The sequence below is a fragment of the Carya illinoinensis genome, chromosome 12 (assembly GCF_018687715.1).
Source record: "Carya illinoinensis cultivar Pawnee chromosome 12, C.illinoinensisPawnee_v1, whole genome shotgun sequence".
Taxonomy (NCBI): domain Eukaryota; kingdom Viridiplantae; phylum Streptophyta; class Magnoliopsida; order Fagales; family Juglandaceae; genus Carya; species Carya illinoinensis.
The window spans coordinates 25,295,684-25,321,241 of record NC_056763.1 but is presented as its reverse complement, the minus strand read 5'-3'; the positions used below and the strand labels follow the sequence as shown (position 1 = coordinate 25,321,241).

The 25,558-nt window shown below is 34.2% G+C and overlaps 2 protein-coding genes across 3 annotated transcripts; one reads left to right on the top strand and one right to left on the bottom strand.

Annotated features, from left to right (window-relative positions):
• Positions 1-487: 487 nt before the first annotated feature.
• Positions 488-3,504, bottom strand: LOC122289675 (BTB/POZ domain-containing protein At3g05675-like). Its single transcript, XM_043096873.1, has 2 exons — positions 3,257-3,504; positions 488-1,965 (listed from the first exon to the last, which is right to left on the bottom strand). Exon 2 carries the CDS (start codon positions 1,893-1,895, stop codon positions 597-599), a length of 1,299 nt encoding a protein of 432 aa, XP_042952807.1. The 5' UTR covers positions 1,896-1,965; positions 3,257-3,504; the 3' UTR covers positions 488-596.
• A 16,173-nt stretch (positions 3,505-19,677) lies between these two features.
• LOC122290523 lies at positions 19,678-24,886 on the top strand. Of its 2 annotated transcripts, none has more exons than XM_043098283.1 (10): positions 19,678-20,286; positions 20,583-20,669; positions 20,846-20,945; positions 21,046-21,087; positions 21,242-21,301; positions 21,688-23,232; positions 23,452-23,553; positions 23,657-23,815; positions 23,909-24,034; positions 24,181-24,886. In XM_043098283.1, exons 1-10 carry the CDS (start codon positions 20,177-20,179, stop codon positions 24,373-24,375), a joined length of 2,526 nt encoding a protein of 841 aa, XP_042954217.1. In that variant the 5' UTR covers positions 19,678-20,176; the 3' UTR covers positions 24,376-24,886. The 2 variants fall into 2 exon arrangements, with proteins under 2 accessions (XP_042954217.1, XP_042954218.1); XM_043098284.1 differs by having other exon boundaries at positions 20,576-20,669.
• Positions 24,887-25,558: the final 672 nt, after the last annotated feature.

Sequence of the window (25,558 nt, the reverse complement as noted above, 5' to 3'; positions counted from 1 at the left end):
CATTCCCCCTTCGATGGTTTAAATTCCATGAGAACTATCCGGTTTTCAATGAAAAGAGTATTATTATAGTCACGTCGAGATAGGAAAACTACCTCCAAGCTCCAATTATCTCCTCCCTCCCTTAATATGCAGAAAAAGAAACACTATGTAATGGAACCTACTATTAAGGTTTTCCATGTTCCAGGCCAAAACATGTTCTGGGACCTACGGTTGAGGTTCTAATCCAAAACATGTAAAGCATTTTCCAACAGGTAAGTAAAGGTAAACAATGCTTGGTGTTTCCCTACTTATTCTTTTTGTTCAGGTAAAAAGTGCATGATATTTAGCTTTAGTTTTAGTAGAAGTAGGTGTATTCTCACACAACCACGAGATTGTATCATAAAATTATTTACATAACCATTAATTTGTATTCTTATGATGTCCATTAATCATGCGCTGGGTTTAATAACACGTGGGGAATTTGAGCTGCTTGGAAATGACATGGAAATGAAATTGAAAAAAAACAATCAGATTGAACTTAGTTCCTTCGAAATACATGAATAGGATTATCACGTTCATCAGATTTCATAAAATGATTATATTGCAACAGAGAGAATTCAAAGGCTGACAGTGGCATTGTTAACATTGTCTAATCCCTGCACTAACCTTCTCTTTGCAGACTTGGTTCTGTAACACCAGACCTCAAAAGCCTCACTCAAATCAGGAAACAGAGTTTCCTCGGTTCTACTCATCCAGTCTCCCAAAATATCAGCCTGATCATTTGATGGCAATGCCAGTATCAATGCCACCATTGCCCCCTCAATGCTCTGGCACAGGTCTTCGCTCATCTTGTAAGGAAAACCCATCTCCTTGTTGCCCTTTAAGTCCAAGAGAGGCTTTATCTTCCGTATATAAGGGAGCCATGTCTTTAGCAGTTGCACCCGGCATGGTGCTGGAAGAATCACACTGCCATAGCCAACTGCTTCCAAGACTTTACTGGTCACTTCTATCAACTTCACTTTCAAACCCCACATGGCACAATCGAGTTTCTTATCTTCAACCATCCCTAAAACACCAGCAGAGATTTCAATCCACTTAGACACAAAGTCCTTCATTAAATCCATCTTAGGAAGTATGTTACTCATCCATTCAATATCCGATAAAGTCTGCAAAATTTTATCCTCTGCTGTCTCACACGCAAGTTCAGATTCCAAAAGCAGAGAGGATAACTCACTTTCGAATGATGAACATATATTTGAAAGCCCAATTCTTACCACTGATTTCAACTCATGATCTGCTGTAACTAATGGTGTCTCTTCATCTTCCCCTAGCATGTATTCAACTTGTTCTCTAGCAGAAGTCTTTAGCTCATCTCCAAATGGAGTATGTGGTCCACCAATGGACATGGCAAAGCGAACTGCAGCAACAAAAACATTTTTTGTGGCAGTTAAATCCACGGGTTGGATTCTGGCTAATATAGGCATGGCTATTGGACCCAATTTAGTAACTGCTTTCAAAATTTGTTCCTCTTCCTTGTCCTCCCAAGGAACGGCCTCCAAGTACTGGATGCAACTGTGGGTGATCTCTTCACAATGTAAGGCAACAGCTGTTTGCAGAATACCAATAGCAGATTTGACAGAGCCCAAGGACTCCAGAACCAACTCTCCAGGAAGATACAGCAGCCTCAAAAGATTAACATGATCATCATAGTCAAACTCTGAGCAGAAAATCTCAATGCAAGTACTAGAATTTGGATGGGAGAGCTGACTGGCAAAGAATTTACTCCTATTTATGAGGATGGAGGAGTGAGAGTAGAAGCATTCAGGTCTTCCTTCTCTATTTTTGAAGCATATAACAATGTCACTGGTGCTCTGGTCACCAAGTTTGTAAGTCTTGGCTGCTATGGATTTGTCCATGTCTGAAGAGGAATACAGCCAAATTCATGCTTCATGCAATCTAAAGAATGAAGCTTGAATTGAAGTGCAACTGTAGAACAAATAAGAAAAGTAAATAGAAGTCAGTTCACATAAATTCCATATGTTTGAACAAAAGCTTTAGAAATGTCACAAACTGAATGAATTAAAACGTAATGGTTAATTCATGAACCTAAAAGACACCAAAACTAGTAGTCTAGTACAAACGTAGCCATCATTGCGCATATCTCCAAGACTCCAACAGCATAAGAACATGCCTGTCTAGTAAACTGACTCGAGGATTTTCTGGACACGATAAAAATTTACTCAATTTCCATGAAAAAAGGACAAGACTAAAATTTCTATGAAAACAGAAGTCATTATTTTCCAACGAATGCACGAAAGGAAAGAAAATTATCACTAATTATTCCAGTGCATTCCTATGATGTTCTGTCTCATCACAAACTAATATGCCACTTAGCTGATTCATTTCCCTGTCCACAACGGCACCATAACTTGATCATACCACTTCAAAGGAAAGACGGACATTAGCGAATTAAAAATCATCATGTGTTGAGCAAAACAGAGAAAGTCTAGCGAGAAAGTTCCTGACTCGAGGATTTTCTGGACCCGATACAAATTTACTCAATTTCCATGAAAAAAGGACAAGAAGACTAAAATTTCTATGAAAACAGAAGTCATTATTTTCCAACGAATGCACGAAAGGAAAGAAAATTATCACTAATTATTCCAGTGCATTCCTATGATGTTATGTCTCATCACAAACTAATATGCCACTTAGCTGATTCATTTCCCTGTCCACAACGGCACCATAACTTGATCATACCACTTCAAAGGAAAGACGGACATTAGCGAATTAAAAATCATCATGTTTTGAGCAAAACAGAGAAAGTCTAGCGAGAAAGTTCAACATTCCGATTATGGTGCAAGAATCTTTATTCACTTTTCCTATATCCTCCCCCAACCTGTTACTCATAAATCCTACACAAACTTTAGCATTATTATCAACGTAAAAATTTCAAATTTCCTCGCCACTCTCATGTAAACCAAACAAATCGTATACTAAAGCGAAAAGTGCTAACAAGTATTTTTTATTTATTTTTTAATGATATTCTTTTTTAAACAAGCAGAGAAGAACAAAACCCAACATTTTTTCCTCAAGCTCCTAACAAGAATTAAATCCTCCATTAAATGGGTATATACCTAGACCCCCAAAATATCCGGGAAAATAAATCAAAAACCCAGCTAGAATATGCGTTAAGAGCATGAATCAAAACGATTAGTGGGCGTAGATGAAGACGAAACTTTTTCCAAATGGATAATCTGTGAAAAAAGCTACTAACCCGTAAGAGCACAAAATCTCAGGTGAACCGGGCTTTAACCCCAGAGAACAATTCTACCGGTAATAGCTAATCTGCCTGTGATTCTGAAATTCCCAAGAACGCAATTGAAGGCCTTCGTTACATATTAGGGACTGGCTCTGACGCTCTGGTTCAGCTTCAGCTTGTGAGAAACATGAGAAGCCAAGAGTTCCAAATGACAGATGTGACCTTCTGGCTTCTTCTACGCACTAAAATAAATAGGGCACATTTGTACACTTTATAACAGATACTTGAAGGGCAAAGTTGGGCGACAGAACTTGGCAGTATAATTACCTTATATAGTGGGTGACAAATGATTGCTAGAGACAACTGTTCACGTGTTTGATTACAAAACTGACTTATAATTTTTCTTTATAATTATCTTACAATTTCAATAATTTTATAAAATTAATATTTTAATTTTAATGAAACAGTCTAATTGAATTGATCGATTATAAAATATTTATAAATTATTTATAGAAATAAAATTTTCTATTTTGATTATATCTTCAGCACTAATGTTCTTGAGTTTGCGTAGAAAATAATAATTTTATATATAATTGTAAAATGTACAAATATGACACATTTATTTTTAGAAATAGTGAAATTTATAATTAATTTTTTTTTTCATATAAATTATTTATTTATTTAATTTTTTTCAAAAAAAATTACACAATATTTATGCGTAAATATCATTTCTATGAAAAAAGAGTTTGGAAACTTTAAATGGGTATGCAACTTTTATAGCTCGAAATTCATTTGATTACTAACTTCAAGGATGAGAGGCTCAAAGTACCAAAAAAAAGTAGCAATTTCTTTGCTTTTGTTTTTCTTGCAATTTGCACAAGTTGGGCATGCACATGCAATTGTTTAATGCTCTCGAGGCCCAAAAAGAATAGATTGAATGAGATTATATTAATCATATGTTGTGATAATTAACCGAATCTTAAACCATTTTGCGACAAGATCCTTCTCTGTCATATTGGATAATATTTTATGCTAAATCAAACTATTTCATTTTCAAGTACTATAATAACAAGTGTAAAATAATATTTAAAGTAATAAAAATTTTGTGTATAGTCACTTTTGAGTACTCATCGCACACTTCACTAATGTGATTAACTGTGTTACTTTTTTTTAATATAAAATAACTAGAATAACCGTGTCACTTTTAATTATATTAATAAAGTGAATAAAAAATATGCAAAAGTAACTGTATATAACAAAATTACTCATCTTTAAACCATACTGCAGCGAATATTCAAGTAGTATAAACTAGCTGTCTATGATATCATAGGTGATTAAGCAACTTTTCAAGATTTACAAAATAGTAAATATCATGATCTTCTTCATGTTTCATTGTTTAGTAATGTTAGATACTTAGATATAATTACAAAATGTATAAATATCGTAAGTTTCTTTTGAAAAAAATGGGATTTATTATTAAAAAATAATTTTTTCATTTAAATCTCATATTTATCCATTTGTTTCAATGAGTATGCAAGATTTATTCAGTTTATAATTATAAATATCATTTATCTTCATTACTATATACTATAAACCAAGAATGATTGAATTAGAAGTCCAATACAGGATCAGTGTGAAGAGAAATAGATACAATCTATGTCTGTCTCTCAAACAACATAAAACGCTTAAGAGATGCTGTAAGACTGAACTATCTCGATCTATTTAAATCGACTATGTTTGGTTAATTAGTAAGATGATCTGATATCATTTCAGACAATTTTATTATTATTTATAAATTATTTAATAATATAAATAAACTATTCATTATTTTTTATTATTTTATTATTTATTAATTATCTAAGATCACCTTGATATTCAAACGTAATCTAAGTTTTATAAAGAATAATTCTAAATAAGGCAGAAATCCTAAAGATCCGTGTGATTTATCAACAGAGTTAAAAAAAAAAAACTGAAGGATCTGAAGTGGCCCATGTAAGCCCCCTGTAGGCAGAAGCCCAAACCTTCCCGAGCCCAAAAGCTAATAAATGGATATCTGGAGAGTTCAAAATCACATATTCCAGCTGCAGCCCATTAAAACACATACAAAACCAAGTTCGTTCTTGGATGTCAAGCATCGATTTTAAATGATCTATTTTAAAGAGTACTGCTATTTTAAGGCTTATATACTATACATCATTTACATGATATTTATATTATTTAAATGATAATATTTAATTTATAAAATTTAAATTTTATAATTTATCTTTTAAATCAAATTATGTCGTATGAATGATACGTGATGTAAATATCTTAATTAGTATTTTTTATTTTAAAAGAAATAGTATCCAATTCTCCCTGTTTTGAGATTATATTTTTAGATCAGAATATCACAGGTAATGAATTAACAAATAGAAGTGTTAGATTAGGATCACAGAAGTAACTAACACGCTGATGTTATTTGATGTGATATATTAAATTTATTTTATAATAAAAAATACTTTATGAGCCGACATCCTATATCAACTATATTATTACTCTATATAATTATTGTTATGTTTCTTATATAACTTAGATTTGCACATAAGTACATATGTTTGACATCGATGAAGAGACTAACAAGAACAAAAATCCATACACTATAATTATCTTTCTCATATAGGTCATAGAATTGAAGTATAAAGTTTTAAAAATCACGAATACTTTATTATTATTTATTATTTTATTATAATTTTTTAGATATTTTTTTATTTTATATTATTATTAATTATTATTTAATATTTTTTTATTACTATTCATAAAATATATGAAATAACCTGCCTATACAAACACAATCCTAAGCTATTAATCTTAATATATCAATTTTATAAAATTTTTAGATATTTGATTTTATAAATTTTAAAAATAAATAGAAAAATATAATTATAAGTATAATTATATATTAATCTATACATCAATATAATGTGATTAATTAAAAAATAAATTTTATTAAAAATAATATTAATTTAAATTTTAAATATAAATAAATTAATATTAAGATGCGCGGCTATTTTTATATATAACAAAATTTAAAATAAATATCAAACTAGGAAAACCTAAGCAACAAAGGAACAAAAATTGAGACTGGACAGTGATGACGTGGTCCCTGACACAATTATCGTTCCACCCAAAAATGAGGACGACGTGGCAGCACCAGACCCAATAACAATCCATATCGCCTCAGGTGGTCCCCCACAACTCGGTCGTAGACAGAGAGTGAAGTGAGAAGACAAAGAAACAAAAGCATTTGAACCGTCCGGCTTTGCTGCCACCTCTATCACCAGCAATTAGCCCTCAAAATCACCGCCATCGTCTGATTGACTTACAAGTCAATCAACGTCGAGGATTAGCCACGTTTCGTACCTCAAACAAACGAGCCGGTTTCTTGGTTCTCGCGCAACCATCGCACCCTATGGTCCACACGTTTGTACATCTTACCTTTAACGTTGTACTTGTCAAAAATAAATAAATCAATAAATAACGTGGTCTACAAAGATTGACGAGGCGATATTAGTTACTAATTTTTGAAATTAAATTTTAAAAAATAAAAGATAATCTAAGAGTAATAAAAAAGATTATATTTGTATAATGCGATGAAAATAAAATTAAAAAAATATTTTTAAAAAAATAACAATATTTTAATTTTATTGATAATTTTTATTTATAAATAATAAGGTTACACGGAGAGCATGAAGTTACAATAAAATCTCAAAACCAAACTCCTAAGGAAAAATGAAATAAGAAAATTAATAATAGAAGAATATAAATGGTCCGTAAAGGAATAAAGAACTAGAGTCAATGTTGAAAGCTAAAACGTGCAAATCAAGCATATGCTTAGGCAATTGAACTAGAGAATAGAAACTTACCATGTTGCCCAGGGCTCCAGATGAGATGAGGCTATCTGCGAAAACATTACCCTCTCTATAAACATGCTTGAGACTAAAAGGAATATGATGCTTGAACCGTAAAATAACATCCTGAATATCAAAATATTTCAAGAGGTTGGTTTCGATATTAAACCAATTTACAACAAGGAGAGAATACGATTCGATAATGAGTTCAAAAATACTTAATTGATAGCATATAGTAAGACTAAATTTTAAAGCTGATAATTCTGCAAGAGTATTAGAACTAAAGCCCAAAAAATAAGAAAAACCAACAATAATGAAACAATTAGAGGACATAAAGATACTACCATAGCCAGAAGGATTATGGTTGCCTTTGGAAACACCATCAATATTTAATTTGAAGGTCCCTAAAGGAGGTGGAATCCATTGCACCAAAATTGGCGTCTTAATGAACTCATAAAAGTAATCTCAAACTGATGTAATTTTATATGACTGTATCCGTTAGATTGTAAAATTATTTTTATTATATAATAGATCTAATATAATCTAATGCATTATATAAAATCATGTCAATTTATGTATTTATTTTTATGAGATCTTTTTTTTTTATAGTTATAGTACTCATCAAAATAAAAAAATACAAATAGGTGCCCCTTGGCTGTTCCTCTTATTTCAATACCGATTAGGGGTGCTACCCGCACCATACGGTGCGGGGTAGGCACCCCCCCGCCCCCCGCCCCCGCATGGGGCGGATGGGGAAAATCCCCCCCGTCCCCCGCCTCCGGTGTGCGGGGGCGGGGTACCCCGTCCCGCATGACGGGGTACGGGGTAGGGGGGCAGTCCGTCCGGCCCCCCGCACCCCCCTTCTGGGCGTGCGTCGGGCGTGGCAGAGGGAGGAGGGACGGCGTGGCAGAGGGAGGAGGGACAGCGTGCGTCCGGCGTGGCAGAGGGAGGAGGGGAGGGGAGGGACTCGGGAGAAACTTTCTGGGTATGGGTTTCGGGGTCGCAAAGCACGGCGAGTTTGCGAGTTCCACGTCGCAGAGCACGGCGAGTTCGCGAACCTTCTTCATCAGCCCGCCCTTCCGCTTCGAGAACGTCACTTGCCACACCGTTGCTCACGACGTCGAATGAAGCCACCGGTAAGTCCTCTCTACCCGCCTCTCTTTCTGTCCGTTTCCCTCTCTGTTTCTCACCCACTGCTTTGATCTTGCCATCAAGCCGAGCCGCTACTTGCCTTCCATTCAAACCACTGTGATCCAACAAGTTTCACCGCATGGTGCCACTACTCACCACTCACCCCTTTCTGCCGTAGCCTACTTGGACTGATTCAACCCAAGGTAAGTGATGTTTTTCGCAACATTATGGTTTCTAGATTGTTAGGATTATGTTGTTTGGGTTACGGATTTGGTTTATCTAAGATGGTTATATATTATATATATTATATATGATACGTAACGGGGCGGGGGAAAAACGGACCGGGGGGGTCCGTCCCCGTCCCCCGCCCCCGCTGGGGTTACAGCTTACGGGCCGGGGGGCCCCGCCCCGGCCCTGACGGTGCGGATGCCCCGCCCCGCACTATGCGGGGACGGGGCGAACGGTGCGGGGCAGCGGGTAACGGGGCCCCGCTGCCCACCCCTCATACGATTGCTTCTAGCGGCGAATATCAAAATAAAGAATTATGATACCTAACATTATTTATAATATATACGCTATTTTTTATTTTTATTTTTAAATACTGTTATGTTCAAGAAGTACCTAAGATGTAGAACTTAGCTAATGTTGGTTAATGGCTAGTATAACCCCATTGTTAAAGTAGCATGGAGCCGATGAAACTTGGAAAGTAGCCCGCATCCTAACTCCAATTTTTGATGAGTCTAGAATATAAAGCTGCGCATAGAGTTTTGGGAGGGAGTGATCGCATAGATCGAGAATCAATATTGCTTATTATATATGCATGCAGGTGTCGACACAAGACATAGAGGGAAGACATTCTCTGGATGGGACAGTACGCCGAGGTCGGAAAATCATTGTCGGAGGTGTAGTAGTGTAGGATAAAGGCTTTTTTGTTGGGGGGGTATGTTTCCGAGGTGGTGGTGCCCACATGCATTGGTGAGGGAGCCGAGAAAGGTTGGGTGGGGGCCGGGCCTGCCTGCGTCCCTTCTTGCGGAGTAGATCACCTTCTGGAATACAACGGAGATGGAAATAGCATGATTATTGGATCATTAGCCGTTTATAGAACCGAATTTAACGTCTTTTTCTTTTTCCTGATGAAGATCGACGTTCACTTCTATTCTTCGGTCCCCAGTAAGAAATGTATTTGTGCACAGCGGCCATTTAACATGCACATTGTGTGGATTTCCGGTTGTAATCATATAAAGTGAAACATGCAATCTATAACAATTAACCAGAGCCATAAATTACGTGCCAATCCTTCAAAAATTGCCAATCTTCTATTGGGTATGATCAGAGGCTATATGTAAATATGTTAATTCTGATCACGCTTCCTTTTTTTTTCTAGGGTACTGATGGCCGGCCGGTATAACGTGCATGGGAAAGGTCCGTGAGATCAGCATTTATGCTACTCTTTTATTGGGCAATATAAAGCTTATGTGGCAGCTCAATTGCATTGTCAGCTTTTTCATGCTCTCCATAAAAGTGAGAGATTCCTTGCAAACTTTTCCCAACAGAAATAAGCCCAAGATATAATTTATTAATTCTACTTGCTAGCAGGAACCCATTTCATTTTTCATTGGATTAATGATAAAGATTAATAAAGAGAGAGTTTTCGGCTGTAAAGGTTGAAGCAAAGAGACCAACATGTCAAATTAATACTACATTATAATTATGATGGCTAAGTCATTTGAGGAAATCTTTTGTCAAATGCCACAATTCAACCTGACAGCAATAATATACAGGCTGATCTCCTTTGATCATTCTTTTAAAGGTATCCTCATATTAATTCAAATCTAGCTAGGTCATTTGGTTTGGACCGAGACCCTTTAAATTTTTTCAAAGTCTTGTTGCTGTGATAGCCTTGACAACTTTAAACTTCCTGCATGATGTGCTTGCAGAACATGTTCTTTCAAGTAATAAGAAAAGATGTCATGACATGTTAACTCGAAGTTGTGATGACATTTTATTCAACGTTTACAGGTTCTAAAAAGTGAAGGAAGAAGAAAAGTACTGGACTTAACTAAAGGAAGTCGACAACAAGCTACAACGTTATAGCCTGTGTTTGGGTTGAAAGAAAGCTAGTTCCTTGTAAAAAGAAAAAGAGAACAACTTTTCCGAATTGCTACATTATATTCAATAATATTATTATTGTTATTATTATTATGATTCCCGAGGTGGGAAAAGAGATCTGAAATTCCCTTTATCACTAGTCAAAAACTTGCAAAGTTGAATTATAATCACATGCGCCACTGATAGTAGTAGAAAGAGAACATGTCATGATAGTTTTCATTGATAGTTTCTGTCCGATATCCATTAAATTGGTCCCGTTGCCCTTTGTTCAAAGGGCAAAGCATGTTTTCTGCCAGAGAGTAAAGCTTGTTTATCTGTATTTCACTATGTCACGACTATAATTAATATGCATGTTTGAGCGGATCTTTCTTGTTCATTCAATCATCATATATTGGTAGGACCTCCTATTACTTGATTGATATTGTCACTAAGTTTCAGCAGTTGATGATCAGATTCATTTCAGCTGCAGGCTTCTTCCTTAAAATACAAAAAGTTTGTGAAAACAGCAGAGAGACATTAATGAGCAGCCTAAATCTTACATTGGATTTAATCCTCCACACTTTTTAGCAGAAAAAGAGATTGGAAAAGTTTTTAAGCGATTTTGCCGTTGACTTTGTTCTCAACGGCTATGATGAAGCGTGTGCTGCCCATAGGAGACAGAATTATAAGCTTTGCGACTGAAAATGAAAGGGTTTGTGATGCTGAGAATAATGGGGTTTAACTTTGCGTCTTAAATGATCGCTTGTGGGTCTTTTCGATCACCCCCTTTGTCTGACATATACCCACAAAGAGAAAATGGAATGCTAAGCAGTTAAGAGCCCACAGATAGACCTTCTAATCCTCAATGTTGACTAACAAATGAACATCAAGATAATGTGTTAAAAAAAGCACACATATTGGACTGGCTTTTAATCATTTTTTATGCATTAGTATGATCAGTTTTCGAAATATTAATCATTAGATAACGAAACATCCAATGGTCCTTTTGGTAGAGAAGTTCTATAACTACAAAAAAAAATTTACAAAAATAAACTCGTAAATTGCTATATTTTTATTTCATATGTTATATCTATTTTATAATAAAAGTAATTTTATAATCTAATATAACACATCGAGTTATGTCAATTTGAATAATTATTTTTATAAAATTACTTTGTAACCAAAACATTTCTCTATGAGCAATTAACCTCACTATAAATCACAACCCCTAGTAAACATAAGGATCGTTGGTATTGGAGAGTGTGTTGAAATCTATTTACTTACCTAGCTAGTTCTAAAACAGACAATGTGAAAGATCCAAAAATATAGCATGAGGTACTGCGAAGTCAAGATTCTTAGAACAGGAGCCAGATAATTATTGTGCCATATAAATGGCCGGGAGTTGCATGGCCGGGACCCATATAGTGTAGATCATGTTGTTAGTGGATCGAAATGGACGGACATTCCTTTTGTTCTATTATGAATAATAATGGATGTCTCTCAGCTTTTAGGTTATTGGACCTCGGATACCCTACACATGAATGCATGCATGAGAGAAAGAGGGTTAGCTTTGCAAGTGAAGATGACACTCTGGTTTAGCTGTGTTAGCAACTTGGCTAGCTAGCCTCAGACAACTAATGAAAAGCAAGTTGTAAACTTGTAAGCAGCAGGTTGACAAGACATGACATGCCAGGCCAGGGGCGATCGATGCATCGATCAAATACTCTAAAGAACATTACCATGTACGTACGTATATGAAGAAAATCGCATTGGCCACCTCTTTATCAGGAGTGTGGGAGGTAAGGTTAAGATTAGTATGTTAGGATGAATTGAGTTGAATAATTTGAGATGGGTTTAACTTTGTTAGGTTGAGATGAATTTAAATTTTTAGGTTAAAATGTATGAAAGAGGATGAGATGAGTTTAACCATTTTTTTTATAGGAAGTTGAAAAAGTAATGGATTCTATCAATAATTAGTTTGAGATGAGTTGAGTCGAGTCGAATTTGGTTCAACAACCAAACACAACCTAATTTTTCATGACTTAGCTGTAAGCTTCTCTTTTATCCACATGAATGTAAAGGTATCAGGCATACCTGCAAATTAGGGTTAGGTTCCTTGTAAAATTAAGAAAAACTTTATTCATTATTCTTACACCACACATAACTTTTTATTTTTTTCTCTTATCAAATGTGTGGTGTATAGATGATGAATAGAAAATTCAATTAGTTTAGGAAGAATAAAACAAAAAAAAAAAATCTAAAAAAAATTTAAAAAATAAAAATAAGTTTGGTGTATGGGGATGGGTAACAAAATTTTAAAATTAATCCAATATGTTTGATAGGCACCACTTCAGGATTCTAATTTATATATATATATATATACATACATATATATATATATATATATATATATATATACATACATATATATATATATATATATATATATATATATATATATATAACTAGAGGTATTATCAATAAATAAGAATTAACCAAGATAAATAATTCTATATAATTTATTTGTTTAGGTATATTGGATTGGAAAACACTACTTTGCCTTCTAAAAGTGACCGCTCCATTTAACCGCTCGCCCAATTTTTTTATTTTTTAATGTATTGTTGTATTTTTTTATTTTTTAAAAATATTTAAAAAAATATGAACAGAAAAATGAAAAAAAAAAGATTGAAAAGTGAACTAGCTGTAAAATAGAGCGGTGTTATTGGATCAGATATTTACAAATTACACGACGTGCATGCAGGACTAATAGAGTGAAAACCCCAATAGTATCCCTTGCCACAAAAAATAGCAAAAAAAAAAAAATAAAAAAGAAGAAGAAAATACAACAAGAAAAATCTTTATTAGTGTCCAATTATTTTTTTAAGAAAAATAAGTATTAATTTCTATTAAAATGATCAGTCTATTTTTGTCATAAATAATTATTCTTATCGTGAATAATTTATCATAAATGCTATATATATATATATATATATTTATAATTAAAGGAAAGAATAAAAATAAAACAGGAAATGATAAAATTTTTAGTTGCATGTCATGATCATTAGATATTGGATACTGATCGACATACTCGATCTGCTAATTAAATTACTGGCCGTTAATTCCAAATTAACATTCAATAGCTGATCTTATAATTCATCAGATCAGAAATGGGTAGTTAACTTTTGTTGCCAACCAGATCAAACAACAGCTGATCATCGATCTTATGACGTAAAAGGGTCGATGTTGGAACCAAAAGTAGTAATCATTTACTTTGGAGATCAGTAATAATTGATGTTTAAAAGATGTTATAAAATATCTTAAAAACTCTGGAAAATTCTGATCAAAAATCATGACGAAGGATGGAGATGTATATATATATATATATATATATATAAATATACACCTAGCTAGAATTATGACATATCCTAAATAATTAAAACATACACGAGTTAATTATACTCCATTTTTTCACTAATTTATAAGAATTATCTTTTACTAATTAATTCATTACTAAAACAAATTTATGAACGTATATATCTCGCGGTGAGAATCAATCAAGCTAGTGGCCGGGAGAATATTAATGGCAGAAATCAGGACGTTGCATCAGAAAATGAGCCCCAGCTATATATCTTTCTGTCAACCCCACATTGCTTTTAGTATGGAACCTGCACTAGTACCGGACCTGCACCCACCTACACCATGCCTTTTTTTACATACATGCAGACAGTACTCGATCCCCTAGCTATCTAGCTAGGTTTTTGACCCGGCGGACATGCTATCAGACTCGGTCGCACCTCCGGCGGCCCCCTTCCCGGAATATTCTCCGCCAACCGACGGCATCCATAGTTGACACCTTAACTGAAGAACATAATCTCCTTAAAGATCATCTTATAAAATTCTTTTATATATATATATATATAATGTTATAATGTTATAATTACAAAACATTTTATAAAAATAAATTTATAAATCGACGTGATTTTTTATAATTCATTAAATTTAGTTTATAATAAAAATAAGTTTACAATATAATATATCGCATTAAAATACGTCAATTTATAAATTTATTTTTATAAAATTCGTTTGTGGCTAAATCGTTCTCTTATCTCCTAGAATTTATATGTATATCTATGTGCTATGTACTTTATTAAAATGCATGGTGTAGGGGGTTTTTTTAGGCCAAAAGTCTAAAGTCTGAGTCCAATATCACGAGGGGTTCAGGTTAACCGAACGATCCACCGGCCTAATCAAAAGGCCCCAACTGCTGTAATGAGTTGGTCTATGATCTTGAACGTGTGGAAAACTAACCATAATACAAATAAGGAAGGGACACGTCACCTCAACGAAGCTTAATCCCATATAGTCTTGAGTAGACAATTGAGCTAAAATCGCAGGGAGCCCTCAATCCTTTGATAAATGAGGAGGGATGAGCTTGACAGTATGCATCCCCTAACAGAAGAGGGCAAGGAGTCACGCTGCATTAAAAGCATTATCCCATACGTCACGTCACATTAAAAGAGCATAACGGAAGAAACTACGAATGGGACACATTCTCTAACATATGGCATGGGCATCTAACCTAAGGAATCGAGTATAAAATGCGATTTTCAAGTATCAGAGATTCTCTCTTAACTTTCTACTTACTTACATTCTGCTTTAAGACAATACTGATTTTGACATTGGAGGCACCCTGTCCATCACCATGACTCTCATCTCGCGGTATTTTTTTGTATTCACAAATCCAAGTTGAAGATAAGAGCCGCTAAGAGTCCATTTCAAAAGCGTGTGAAACATGATATTAACAAATGGAATTGCACAACAACCGCTTGGATGAAATCAATTGGGCGGATTGGGACCGAGCCTATGACGCATGTTAACAATATATATATACACACACATACATGTGTGTGTTTGTAACGTAGAAATGAAGTATGTCCATTAATGAAACAAAAAAAGTAGAGACTAAGTCATGTATATATAGTATATAAGACCATGAGTACTGAAAGAGATATATATGCATAACATAATTATCACGCCATTATGTATATAGCTAGCTAGCTAGCCAGCCTTGGACTCTTGGAGCTAAGATAGGGACGTCGGACGTGATTTGTTATTATTATTTTTCATTTTCCTGATCCGTGGACGTTGCTTGCTTCGAAAAACTAATTATATCCATGCAACATCATTGAACTTATTATATGTATAATTTTTTTTTCGTAATCAATATTGTCACCACATGAATTATCGTGATGATCTCATGAGCCTATATCCCTCGATCTATATTGTCATAATTATTTATTCTCTTACGCATAAAAAATCCATGCATGCATATTTAATTTATACTGTACGTAGAATATAAATTAAATAATTAAATTAATGTTTTTATGATTAGTTTAACTAACTCATTATTATTGTTTTTGATACTTTTTATCTATCGATATAATATTAATGCTTAATTGGAAGTTTCTCTTGAAAGCTCAAAGAAAATATAGAGAACTATTATATATATAAAAAGATTTTATAAGATAAATCTACAAACTGATACGATTTCATGTAATCTGTTAGATTTATTTTATAATGAAAATTACTTTATAATCTGACATGTCACATAAAATAATATCAATTTGTGAGTTTACTTTTATGTAATCTATTTGTGATTAAAATATTTTTTAATAAATAATTAACTCCAATACTCCCCACCAATTTTTATTTAAATATTATTAATTAATTAACTTGATCTCTGTATAAACAAAAGCCAATCATCCCTTTATATTTGTACGTACGTACCATGCATGCAAGGACGGCATACATGCATGAACCAGCTTATAATAATTGATCATATAATATTCTACCTAAAACTCCTTACCAAATTAAAAAAAGAAAACAACCCTACTGAAAAAATTAAAAAACATGCATGATCATATATATATAAATAAACACCATATTATATATATATATATATATATATCTTGCCGAGTGACGTTCGTACGTGTTCATGAGTGGCGGTCTTCTTCAGTACTGGCTCTCAAGATAGATAAAATATTAGCAGAAATTTTTAGGGGTTTTTTTCATGAACTTATAATAATTAGAAGAATATTCCTAACCAAGCATGTATATAAATATATATATATATATATATATATATATAAAACAATTGTATACGAACAATAGATATAGATAGCATGCATGCTGCATGAATCATCTCGATCCACATATTATATTAGATAATTAACTAAGGAGATCGAGGAGAAAGAGGTAGGAAAGCTGCATGAATCATGATCACCATGCAGAGCAAAGTCATTATTATCATGGATGCCATTGATTAGGTATAGTACTACGTAGCTCCTTTTATATTTTTGTGCTTTTTCTCAGTTCGTTTGCAGGGTGGTTGATTAATTAATGTGATCTGAGAACTTAAAAATATCATAAAGTCATGTGGAAAATAAAATTTTAATTGGACATTTTGATGATCAATCTTGCAAGGACCACAGTTCTATATATATATATATATATATATAAAGCTGCAGATTCCAGCTGATGGCCGGCATCAAGATATATTATTTAGCATTTTCTGAGAATTAGTACTTGGCATTATACAGCTTATTAATTTCCTACCAAAAGATACGAGTTTAATTGTAAATAATAATTAGGCAGTTTAATACCATAAAATAAAGGTAATGGTTTATATATATTATATATAATTTTTAAAGAGAAATGATAATTGCAGTTGTAAGTGTGTAAATACCATATAAATATTTAGAAAAAAGTAAATAAATATGAAACTCATATAAAACATAAAATTAATCTTTTAATAGTAAATCTCATTTTTTTTAAGGACTATACGGCACTTACATATTTTATATATACATACATATATATATATATATATGTAGCATTATCCAATTTTAAATAAGTCAGGAAAAATGAGTTGGAATATAAATAAAAAAGTACCAAGTTTTGAAGAAATTTTGCTCCTTCATATTTAATTAAGAACGTACGATATTGTTATAGGTAAACGGGATAAATCATTTTCAAATATTCAAGTGTGTGTGTGTATATATATATATATATATATATAAATTATTTTATTTTAGAATGATGATCATGATTAGTACGTAGTGGCATTGAATCGAATCAAGTTCAGTTGGGTCGTCATCATGATTGGTTTGGTTATTTGAATATAAATATATAGCAATATAAATGGATGCAACGTTTAGCATTGGGCAGTGAAAAAACTAAAAAACTCAATTAATTAATTAAAACAGGGCAGGAAGGTTTTATTTATTTTTTAAAATCACTGCATCATGGAACATTAGTGTGATTCATAATTGGGTCATGTTATGTACGTAACACGTTGCACACGCAACCTCAAATCCACCAAAATTTTGAAATTTTATAGTTGTGAGGGAAAATTGCTCTCTCGTAAATCATAACTTTTTTCCTTGGACTTACCTTATGAAAAAAAACATAATATTAAAGTCTGTTAAATCAAATTATGCTATATAAATGATATGTGGTATAAAAACCTTCGACTACAATTATTCTAATATCAAAATCTACATTATCGTGATTAATATTTATAAATGCTATTGTTGATGCGTGTTTAATTTGTAGCCACCTGCATGTAACAACGACTCTCTTAAACCTACGAGGGTGGAAGAAAGGGATGTTTGCGCTGCCTCTAATGTCAAAGTAAGAATTCTCCCATGAGAGATAAGGAAGATAGAAACTATTAGAGATCATAGATTCCAAATATGTGTGTAACCTATCTTATTTTGTCTTAAGTTCTCTCTTTTAGGGTCTGGTTTCCTCAATCTATCATACTGTCGTATTTATGGGACAACCACTTGCTAGTAAATGAATCTCTTGTCGAGATTTCCGCTCGCATACCATGTTGACACATTTAATGCGATAGTCCCCTCTCACGCGTGGTTCAGGTTGGGGGCTCGCTCGCATCTGTCGTGATTAGATTTTTCTTTGTAGGAGTAGGTTGGGTTGGGCTGGGCTCACTAAGGTTGTGTTTAGATTTTGAGGTAATCTTAGATAAACTAAGCTTATTTGTAAATTGTAATATTTTATGAATTCAATTAGGATGTATTTGAATATATAAAGTGGGTTGATATATGTTTAACTTTTTATAAAAAATTGAAAAAATAATAAATCTCATCAATGATTAGTTTAAGATAGATTAAGATAGATTTGACACCCAAACATAAGCTAAGACCTCGGCCCTGGCACTTTTCGAGAATAGGCCAGAGGAAGAAATATTCCTTCCAACCATAAATTAATTATCAAACTGTATCTATCTCTTTTTAAACTGTAATAATGATCTATCATAATCATCATATACAACATTCGTACCCACAATATACGCAACATTTGGGCATTCAATTGTAATTATATTATTAAAAAAACTGTAATTATACAATAATTTTAGACTCTTCCCTAAGTAAAGATATACATCTTTTAAATTGATTTGGAGAAAAATATCCGAATCAGTTAATTAAATTATTAGATATTTATAGAGCAAATGAGTGAGAGATTCGTTAATAATTAAAAATTCTATATTAAGATAAAAGGCAAATTTTAAATATTGAAAGAAAAGAGTACTAATCATGAAATAACAAAGCAAATAAATAAAAAAAAAAAAAGAGAGAGAGAAGAAATAACATAGCAAATGTCATTAAAAAAATACATGCTTGTTTTTATATCTAGTAAATACATAATAATTTAATGGCTAGATATAATCTTTGTACAAATTCTGCATATTTTTTATTTTTTTTATAAAAAATAAAATCTATAGTTAAAAATAATTTTTTTATGTAAATTTTTTTCAATCTATCTGTACGAAGACTTGAATATCATAAGATTATTTATCTAATTTAATTAATTAATTATTCCAATCTTTCCAATATAATAACCCATATTCAATGTATATTACTCAAAATTAATTTCCCAATCAATGCCGTAATATTCTCCAACAATCCTGCATTTAACACGAGATCAATTTAAAAATAAAAAAAAAATTCCCTTTTCATTTTTCTGACAAAATATTTAAAGGATAATAATTTATTAATCATCTTCGTATCATACATTATATATTATTTTTTAATTTTTAATTTTTTTATCTTATCAAATATGTGATATATGAATAAAAAATTAAAAATTAAATTAATTTAAAAAGAATAAAATCAATTTAAAAAAAAATCATATAAGTTAATTGTGTGGGGTCCGATTTCTATCCCCACAATATAGCTCGCGACATTTTGAGAGGACTTTCACGAGAAATTCAACTAGAAAATGTGGAAAGAGACACAGATATTTGGACTGTAAATGCTGGAGATCTCACTGTTGTCCTTCAAGCTTGAGTGTGTATGATCTTTCGTCCATAAAGACAACACTACCAATACATAGTACTGTGTTACAGAGAGACAGAGAGAGACAGAGAGGAGCTAAACAAGAACCATATACGCAAAACTACGACCTTTGCTGTCGACATATATATAAAAATAGGCCCTGCTTTTAATCCTCTCATCCACTCTCTCCCCGACCACTTGCTGTTTTTCTCTCACAAGCCTCTGCAGACTCTGTTTTATATAAAACAAATCCTTTCTCGCCTTGCTCTCCTGCCCACTTCCGACTCTTCCATAACCCTGCTTCTGGTCCCAAGCCAAACGTTTTCCTCCGTTTTTGCTTCTCACAGAAAACCAGTGGCATTTGACGCGACTGAGTTCGGCTTGTTGACTCCGACCTGCCCGAGTCTGAGTGATGAGCTTGGGATCGTCAAGTTAGATATATATATATTTTTATTTTTGTGAGAGTTTGTGAAATGGGTGAAGCAGACGCTGGTTCGGTGTTGAAGAAAACGCTCAAGAGTCTGTGTTGCAGGGATGGGTGGTCTTATGGGGTTTTCTGGCGCTTTGTCCAGCGTGATTCCTTGTAAGCTAACCGTTTCTTTCTTTCTCTCTTTTTCGTTTATTTTATTTTTGAAAGAAATTTCTGACTTTGTTATCTTCTGGAGCTGGTAGTATCATGGTTATACTTTCTTTCAGTTCTTTGTTTAAGAAATTTATAAATTTTTCTTTCCCTTTTCAATTCGTATCTTTTTCTATTAACTAACTAATAGATTTTGATCAGTTAGCATTTTGATTGGTCCTGGAAATCCTGAAGTAGTTAACTTTTTCATATTTGGATTTAGCATGGATGTCTAACTTGTGCTTTTGATAAGCTGGCAGATTGTTGACTTTTGATGATGCCTATTATGAAGAGCAAGTAGGGGCAGTGGTTGAAACGTTTCCGCTGGTCCACATGTTGGGCGAAGGGTATGCTTAATTTACTATAGCTCCTTTGTTCTGTCATAAAATCTGTTGATTTTGAACATAATTTTTCATGTTTAACAAGATTTTTGTGGCAAGATTAAGATTATTTTTTACCAGTGGGTAAGTTTAAGCATTAGAGAAAGTGACCGTTGTAATCTCATTGTTATTGTGTATTTTAGAGTAATCGGCCAAGCTGCCTTTACTGGAAGGCATAGATGGATGTTCTCAGATGCTCATGGTGGAGAATGGGGCTCTTTTCGAAGGCAAGATATATTCCAGGTATTTCAGTGGTTCTTCTCCTCCAGTTGTTGACTACTTACTTGTCCAGGAGGATTCTTGCTTTCATCCTCTTATATAAAATTTTCCTTTCATTCTGCAGGATGATTCTGAGTTTCATAACCAATTTTCCTCCGGAATTAAGGTACTGCTATTTTATGCACTCGCATGTAATAGAAAGCAAATTTTATGATCTATTCCTCTGCCTGTTACTGAAATTTGATATCATTTGGGATGTTTGTTTTCCATGGCCATACGAAGCTAACCATGTTCATTGACAATACAATTCCAATTTGCAGACAATTGCGGTGATCTCTGTGGCACCATTAGGAGTGGTACAGTTTGGATCCACCCAGAAGGTTAGTTTAAGGAGATGAAATACTTTTCAGCTTTATGCATAAACTTGAAAAGGCTATTTTATAATGTGCTAATGAGTCAAACAACTTACTAGCGATGGAAACTTCTATCAAGCTCCACATAAATTAGAAGAAAACTGAGACATATATCTCCATTTAGAATGAATTTGACATAAAAGCACTTGACCTTTAGAGATCCTTTTACAAATAAACTAACATATAATTCAAGATATGAGGGGTTTCTACTAGGAATATTTTGATGTTTTTATTATATTCCCACTAACTAATTTAAACGTGATGGTTTGGAATTGAAGATCATGTCAATTACCATCATATGCTGGGGTATGATCGAACACCTCTAATTGAAAGTGCTGTTATTGCTGTTGCAGATACTGGAGAGGTCAGAATTTTTGGATCAAACAAAAAGATTGTTTCAGGAGATGGAAAATATTCATTCTCTCATTTCATTGGAAAAAAATGCATTGTCCTTGAACGATGAAACTAATATTCTAAATGGGACATTTGCTTCCTTATTTTCATCTGGAAATTCACGTGATGGGGATCTCAATGCCATACATTATGACTGCCGGAGGGAGCTGTTGGGAGAAGCTTGCTCAGCAACAATTTTGAATGAGCCGTCTGATTCCATGTTTGGGACTCATGATGAAATGATGGCTCCCACGCTCAGAGACTTGTCTGACTCTAATGACCAATTACAAACAGGCTGTACAAACACTCAAGTCTTGCTATCTGATAAGCTTAGTTTGCAGTTCCAGCGAGAGTCTTTACAGTCTACCCGTTCTGTTCGTAAAAGGAGTAGCGATGATTCTATCTTCAGTTCATTCATTCCACTGTTGGCTTCTGAATCAAAATTCCAGGATTCTTCGAATCTGTTTACTTCAAAAGCAAGCACTCTTGATTCTTGCCAAAATACAGCAAGCAATGTTCAGGGTGATGATTTGTCTCCGCATTTCTGTCCAACTTTTTTAACCAAAGGTGAACTTGTAGAAAAAGCAGCCAACATGCATAAATTTGCCGAGGATTTCAGGCCAGATGATTTTACAACAGAAGTCTCCGAATTCTGTCTGGTGGATGATCTGTCTCAGTGGTTTACTCCCTCACCAGAATATAGCATCAATAGACTGGAGAGTGCATTTTGTAATGAACTTTCACAACCAATAGGAGTTACTTCAGCATCATCTTGTCTGGTTGGAGATGATATTTTTCCAATCAAACATCCAGAAATTTCTATGCAAAGTTCCATCATTAATGCATGCAAGTCTAACGGACTAGAGAATTCACCAATTATGCATGCAGTTGAAAATGATCTGTTCAATGATTTAGGACTGGAGTTCGATCCAAATCAATCTGGGGAATGTTGGGAAGATCTCATAATGCCAATAATGAGTGCTGCCACTGGTATGGGTATGTCAGAATGCGTCTCAGAGTTGGATATTGGTTCCATGACTAGCCCCAGGAAGGGGTTATTCTCAGAATTAGGCCTTCAAGAACTTCTGGATGGCATAAATAATTCCAAGTCTTTTGCCAAATCCAGCTTTGAGGAAAAACTATCCACCACCAAAAGAAGAAGAGTGGATAGTTCATCTGTGAATAGCAACCAATCGCAGTTGGAGAGTCTTGCTTGCTCCAGTGGGAGCATGAACATGATGCAACCCGAATACAATGCGGAGAAGAAAAATGTTCCCAAGAAAGAGGTTCTCCCAAAATCACAAGTAGGTTTATGGATTGATGATAGCTATAGTGTCAATGTGGGGATTGCTGGTCTAGCACGATCTCTGAAGCCTGAGGAACCTACAAAGGCCGCCAGAAAAAGGGCTAGGCCAGGGGAGAGTACTCGGCCAAGGCCTAAAGACCGGCAGCAGATCCAAGATCGCATCAAAGAATTGAGAGGGATCATCCCTCATGGTGGAAAGGTATATTTTAGTTTTTTCTTTGAGGATGATAAAGAAGGAACAAAGTGTCTGATCATTCAGGAAAAAAAATTACTCCTTTTAACATTGGAGGATCATTCTTGTTTTTCTTATAATTTGGAGTTTTTGGAACCATTTGCCACTTTAAATTATCTAACATCTTGTGATATTTAATGTTGCATTTGATGGTGATGATTATTAAGGGATGTTATGATGTAACAGTGTAGCATTGATTCTCTGTTGGATCGAACCATCAAATACATGTTTTTCTTGCAAAGCGTTGCAAAATATGCGGACAGGCTTAAACATTCTGATGAGCCAAAGGTGAGTAGTTCTGAAGTTCCCTTTATCTGAGAAAAGATTTAATATGCTCAGGCTGGATGCTTGCTTATCATTGTCTAATGCAAAAAATTGATTGGTTCTGTAGCTGATTGGCCAGGAGACTGGAGTGGTTCTCAAAGAAAATGCCATGGATGTTGTAAGCGGTGGTACTACATGGGCATTTGAAGTTGGAAGTAAAACAATGGTTTGCCCCATTATAGTTGAAGACCTTAACCCACCCGGCCAAGGCCAAATGCTTATTGAGGTATAGGAGAGCAAATAAAAAAATCTCCTTCGAAACTATTTTCAGCTTTGGTAATTAGAACCCTCTCAATGTATTCCCTTTTCTCTGTTGCAGATGCTATGTGAAGAACAGGGACTCTTTCTTGAGATAGCAGATGCAATACGTGGCTTGCGGCTGAACATCTTGAAAGGAGTAATGGAAGCTAGAGATGACAAGATTTGGACACGCTTTATTGTTGAGGTAAACTGGATGTAGGATATAACAAAAAGGATAATCACATCACAGTCTCTCTAAAAAATTAAAAGGAAAAAAAAAAGGCAAATTAAAAACTGATTTTATCCTCAGATATTTTCTTATCACCTTATTATACTCAAATTGTGTGGCAGGCAAGCAGTCATGTAACGAGGATAGATGTATTTCTGTCCCTTGTCCAGCTTCTAAATCAAACAACGACCACCCGGAATGATACAACAGATCGATGCAGTAATGCAATTGATGGAGTTGGGATTTCTCCTTTGGAGAATTACCAGCAACAAGCCTTGCTGTGTCCCATAACCCTGGCTGAGACGCTCGGATGCTGATTGAACACATGAATGAGAGTTTCAGAAGTACCTTAAGCATTCACTTGCTCAAATGCCTGCCATGTTGGGTGTTCTGGATAGTTAAAAGCCACACCTGAACAAGGAAAAGGATTGTGGCCATCTCATTTCCACTAGCTTTGAAATGGGAATGTAATGTGCATAGGATGGATAGACTAGCTAGCTATATAGGATATACTGACAAAGAAAATTGCAATCGTTCTCCTCGAGTAGATCCAGATTAGAGAGCCGGGCAAGGAGCAAAATGATTCCCAAGACTTGATCATATTATTGCTGGAGTTTAGGTTGGGTTTCCATATGAATCTGATTACCTGGGGGATGATGCACTAGTGATTTGGGTTGCTCCTACAGCCATAACCTGTTTATAGTGTGAAGCTGATAAATCAATTAATGATAGGCTAACTGCTGATTTGTTTCTAGTCCTTTCTGTTGTTGATTTCATAAACATTATGTAGCCATATAAAATTGTTCTCTCTCTCTCTCTCTCTCTCTCTCTCTCTCTCACACGCGTGACATGTCGGTTTTAACCTGTATCTTTGTGGTTCTTCTGCCTGTGTATTTTCTAGCGGGAGGATCGGGCCGATGGCAATGATAAAAATACATGACCGCAAGATCGATAGACAAGTATCCCAAGTTATTTTGGGCTTTTCCCGGGCCCGCTAATCATTGTTTTACAAGCGAAGTCCATTTAATTAAGAATTACACTTTTTATGCATAGATTTATATTTATATGGTATGTTATATATATTTTACAATTAAAGTAGATTTACAATAAATATATAAAATTACGTCTGAGTTTACTTGATTGCTCATCACCATCCTAGGTCTATAGCCCATTCGAGTACGACAACTGGCCTCTCTCAAATTAACTAGACTTGTTCAAATTAGTAGTGGTTTCCCTCTCTCATATATCTCTCTCTATATATATATATTAAAGACGAATCATGATCGATCACCTTGGGAGGCATACATCTACTAATTAATTTGCACGATGAACAGTCATAAGGTACGTATTACTTTGTTTTTTCTTATAAAATAGAAGGCAAGCAAAGGTAAGCACGACTTGAACTATACACCTACATTTAGAGCACAGCTACTGCTACGTATTCTGCACTTCACTTTACACAAACTGCTCTTTACTCAAAACTTTTCTGACAAAAACAGG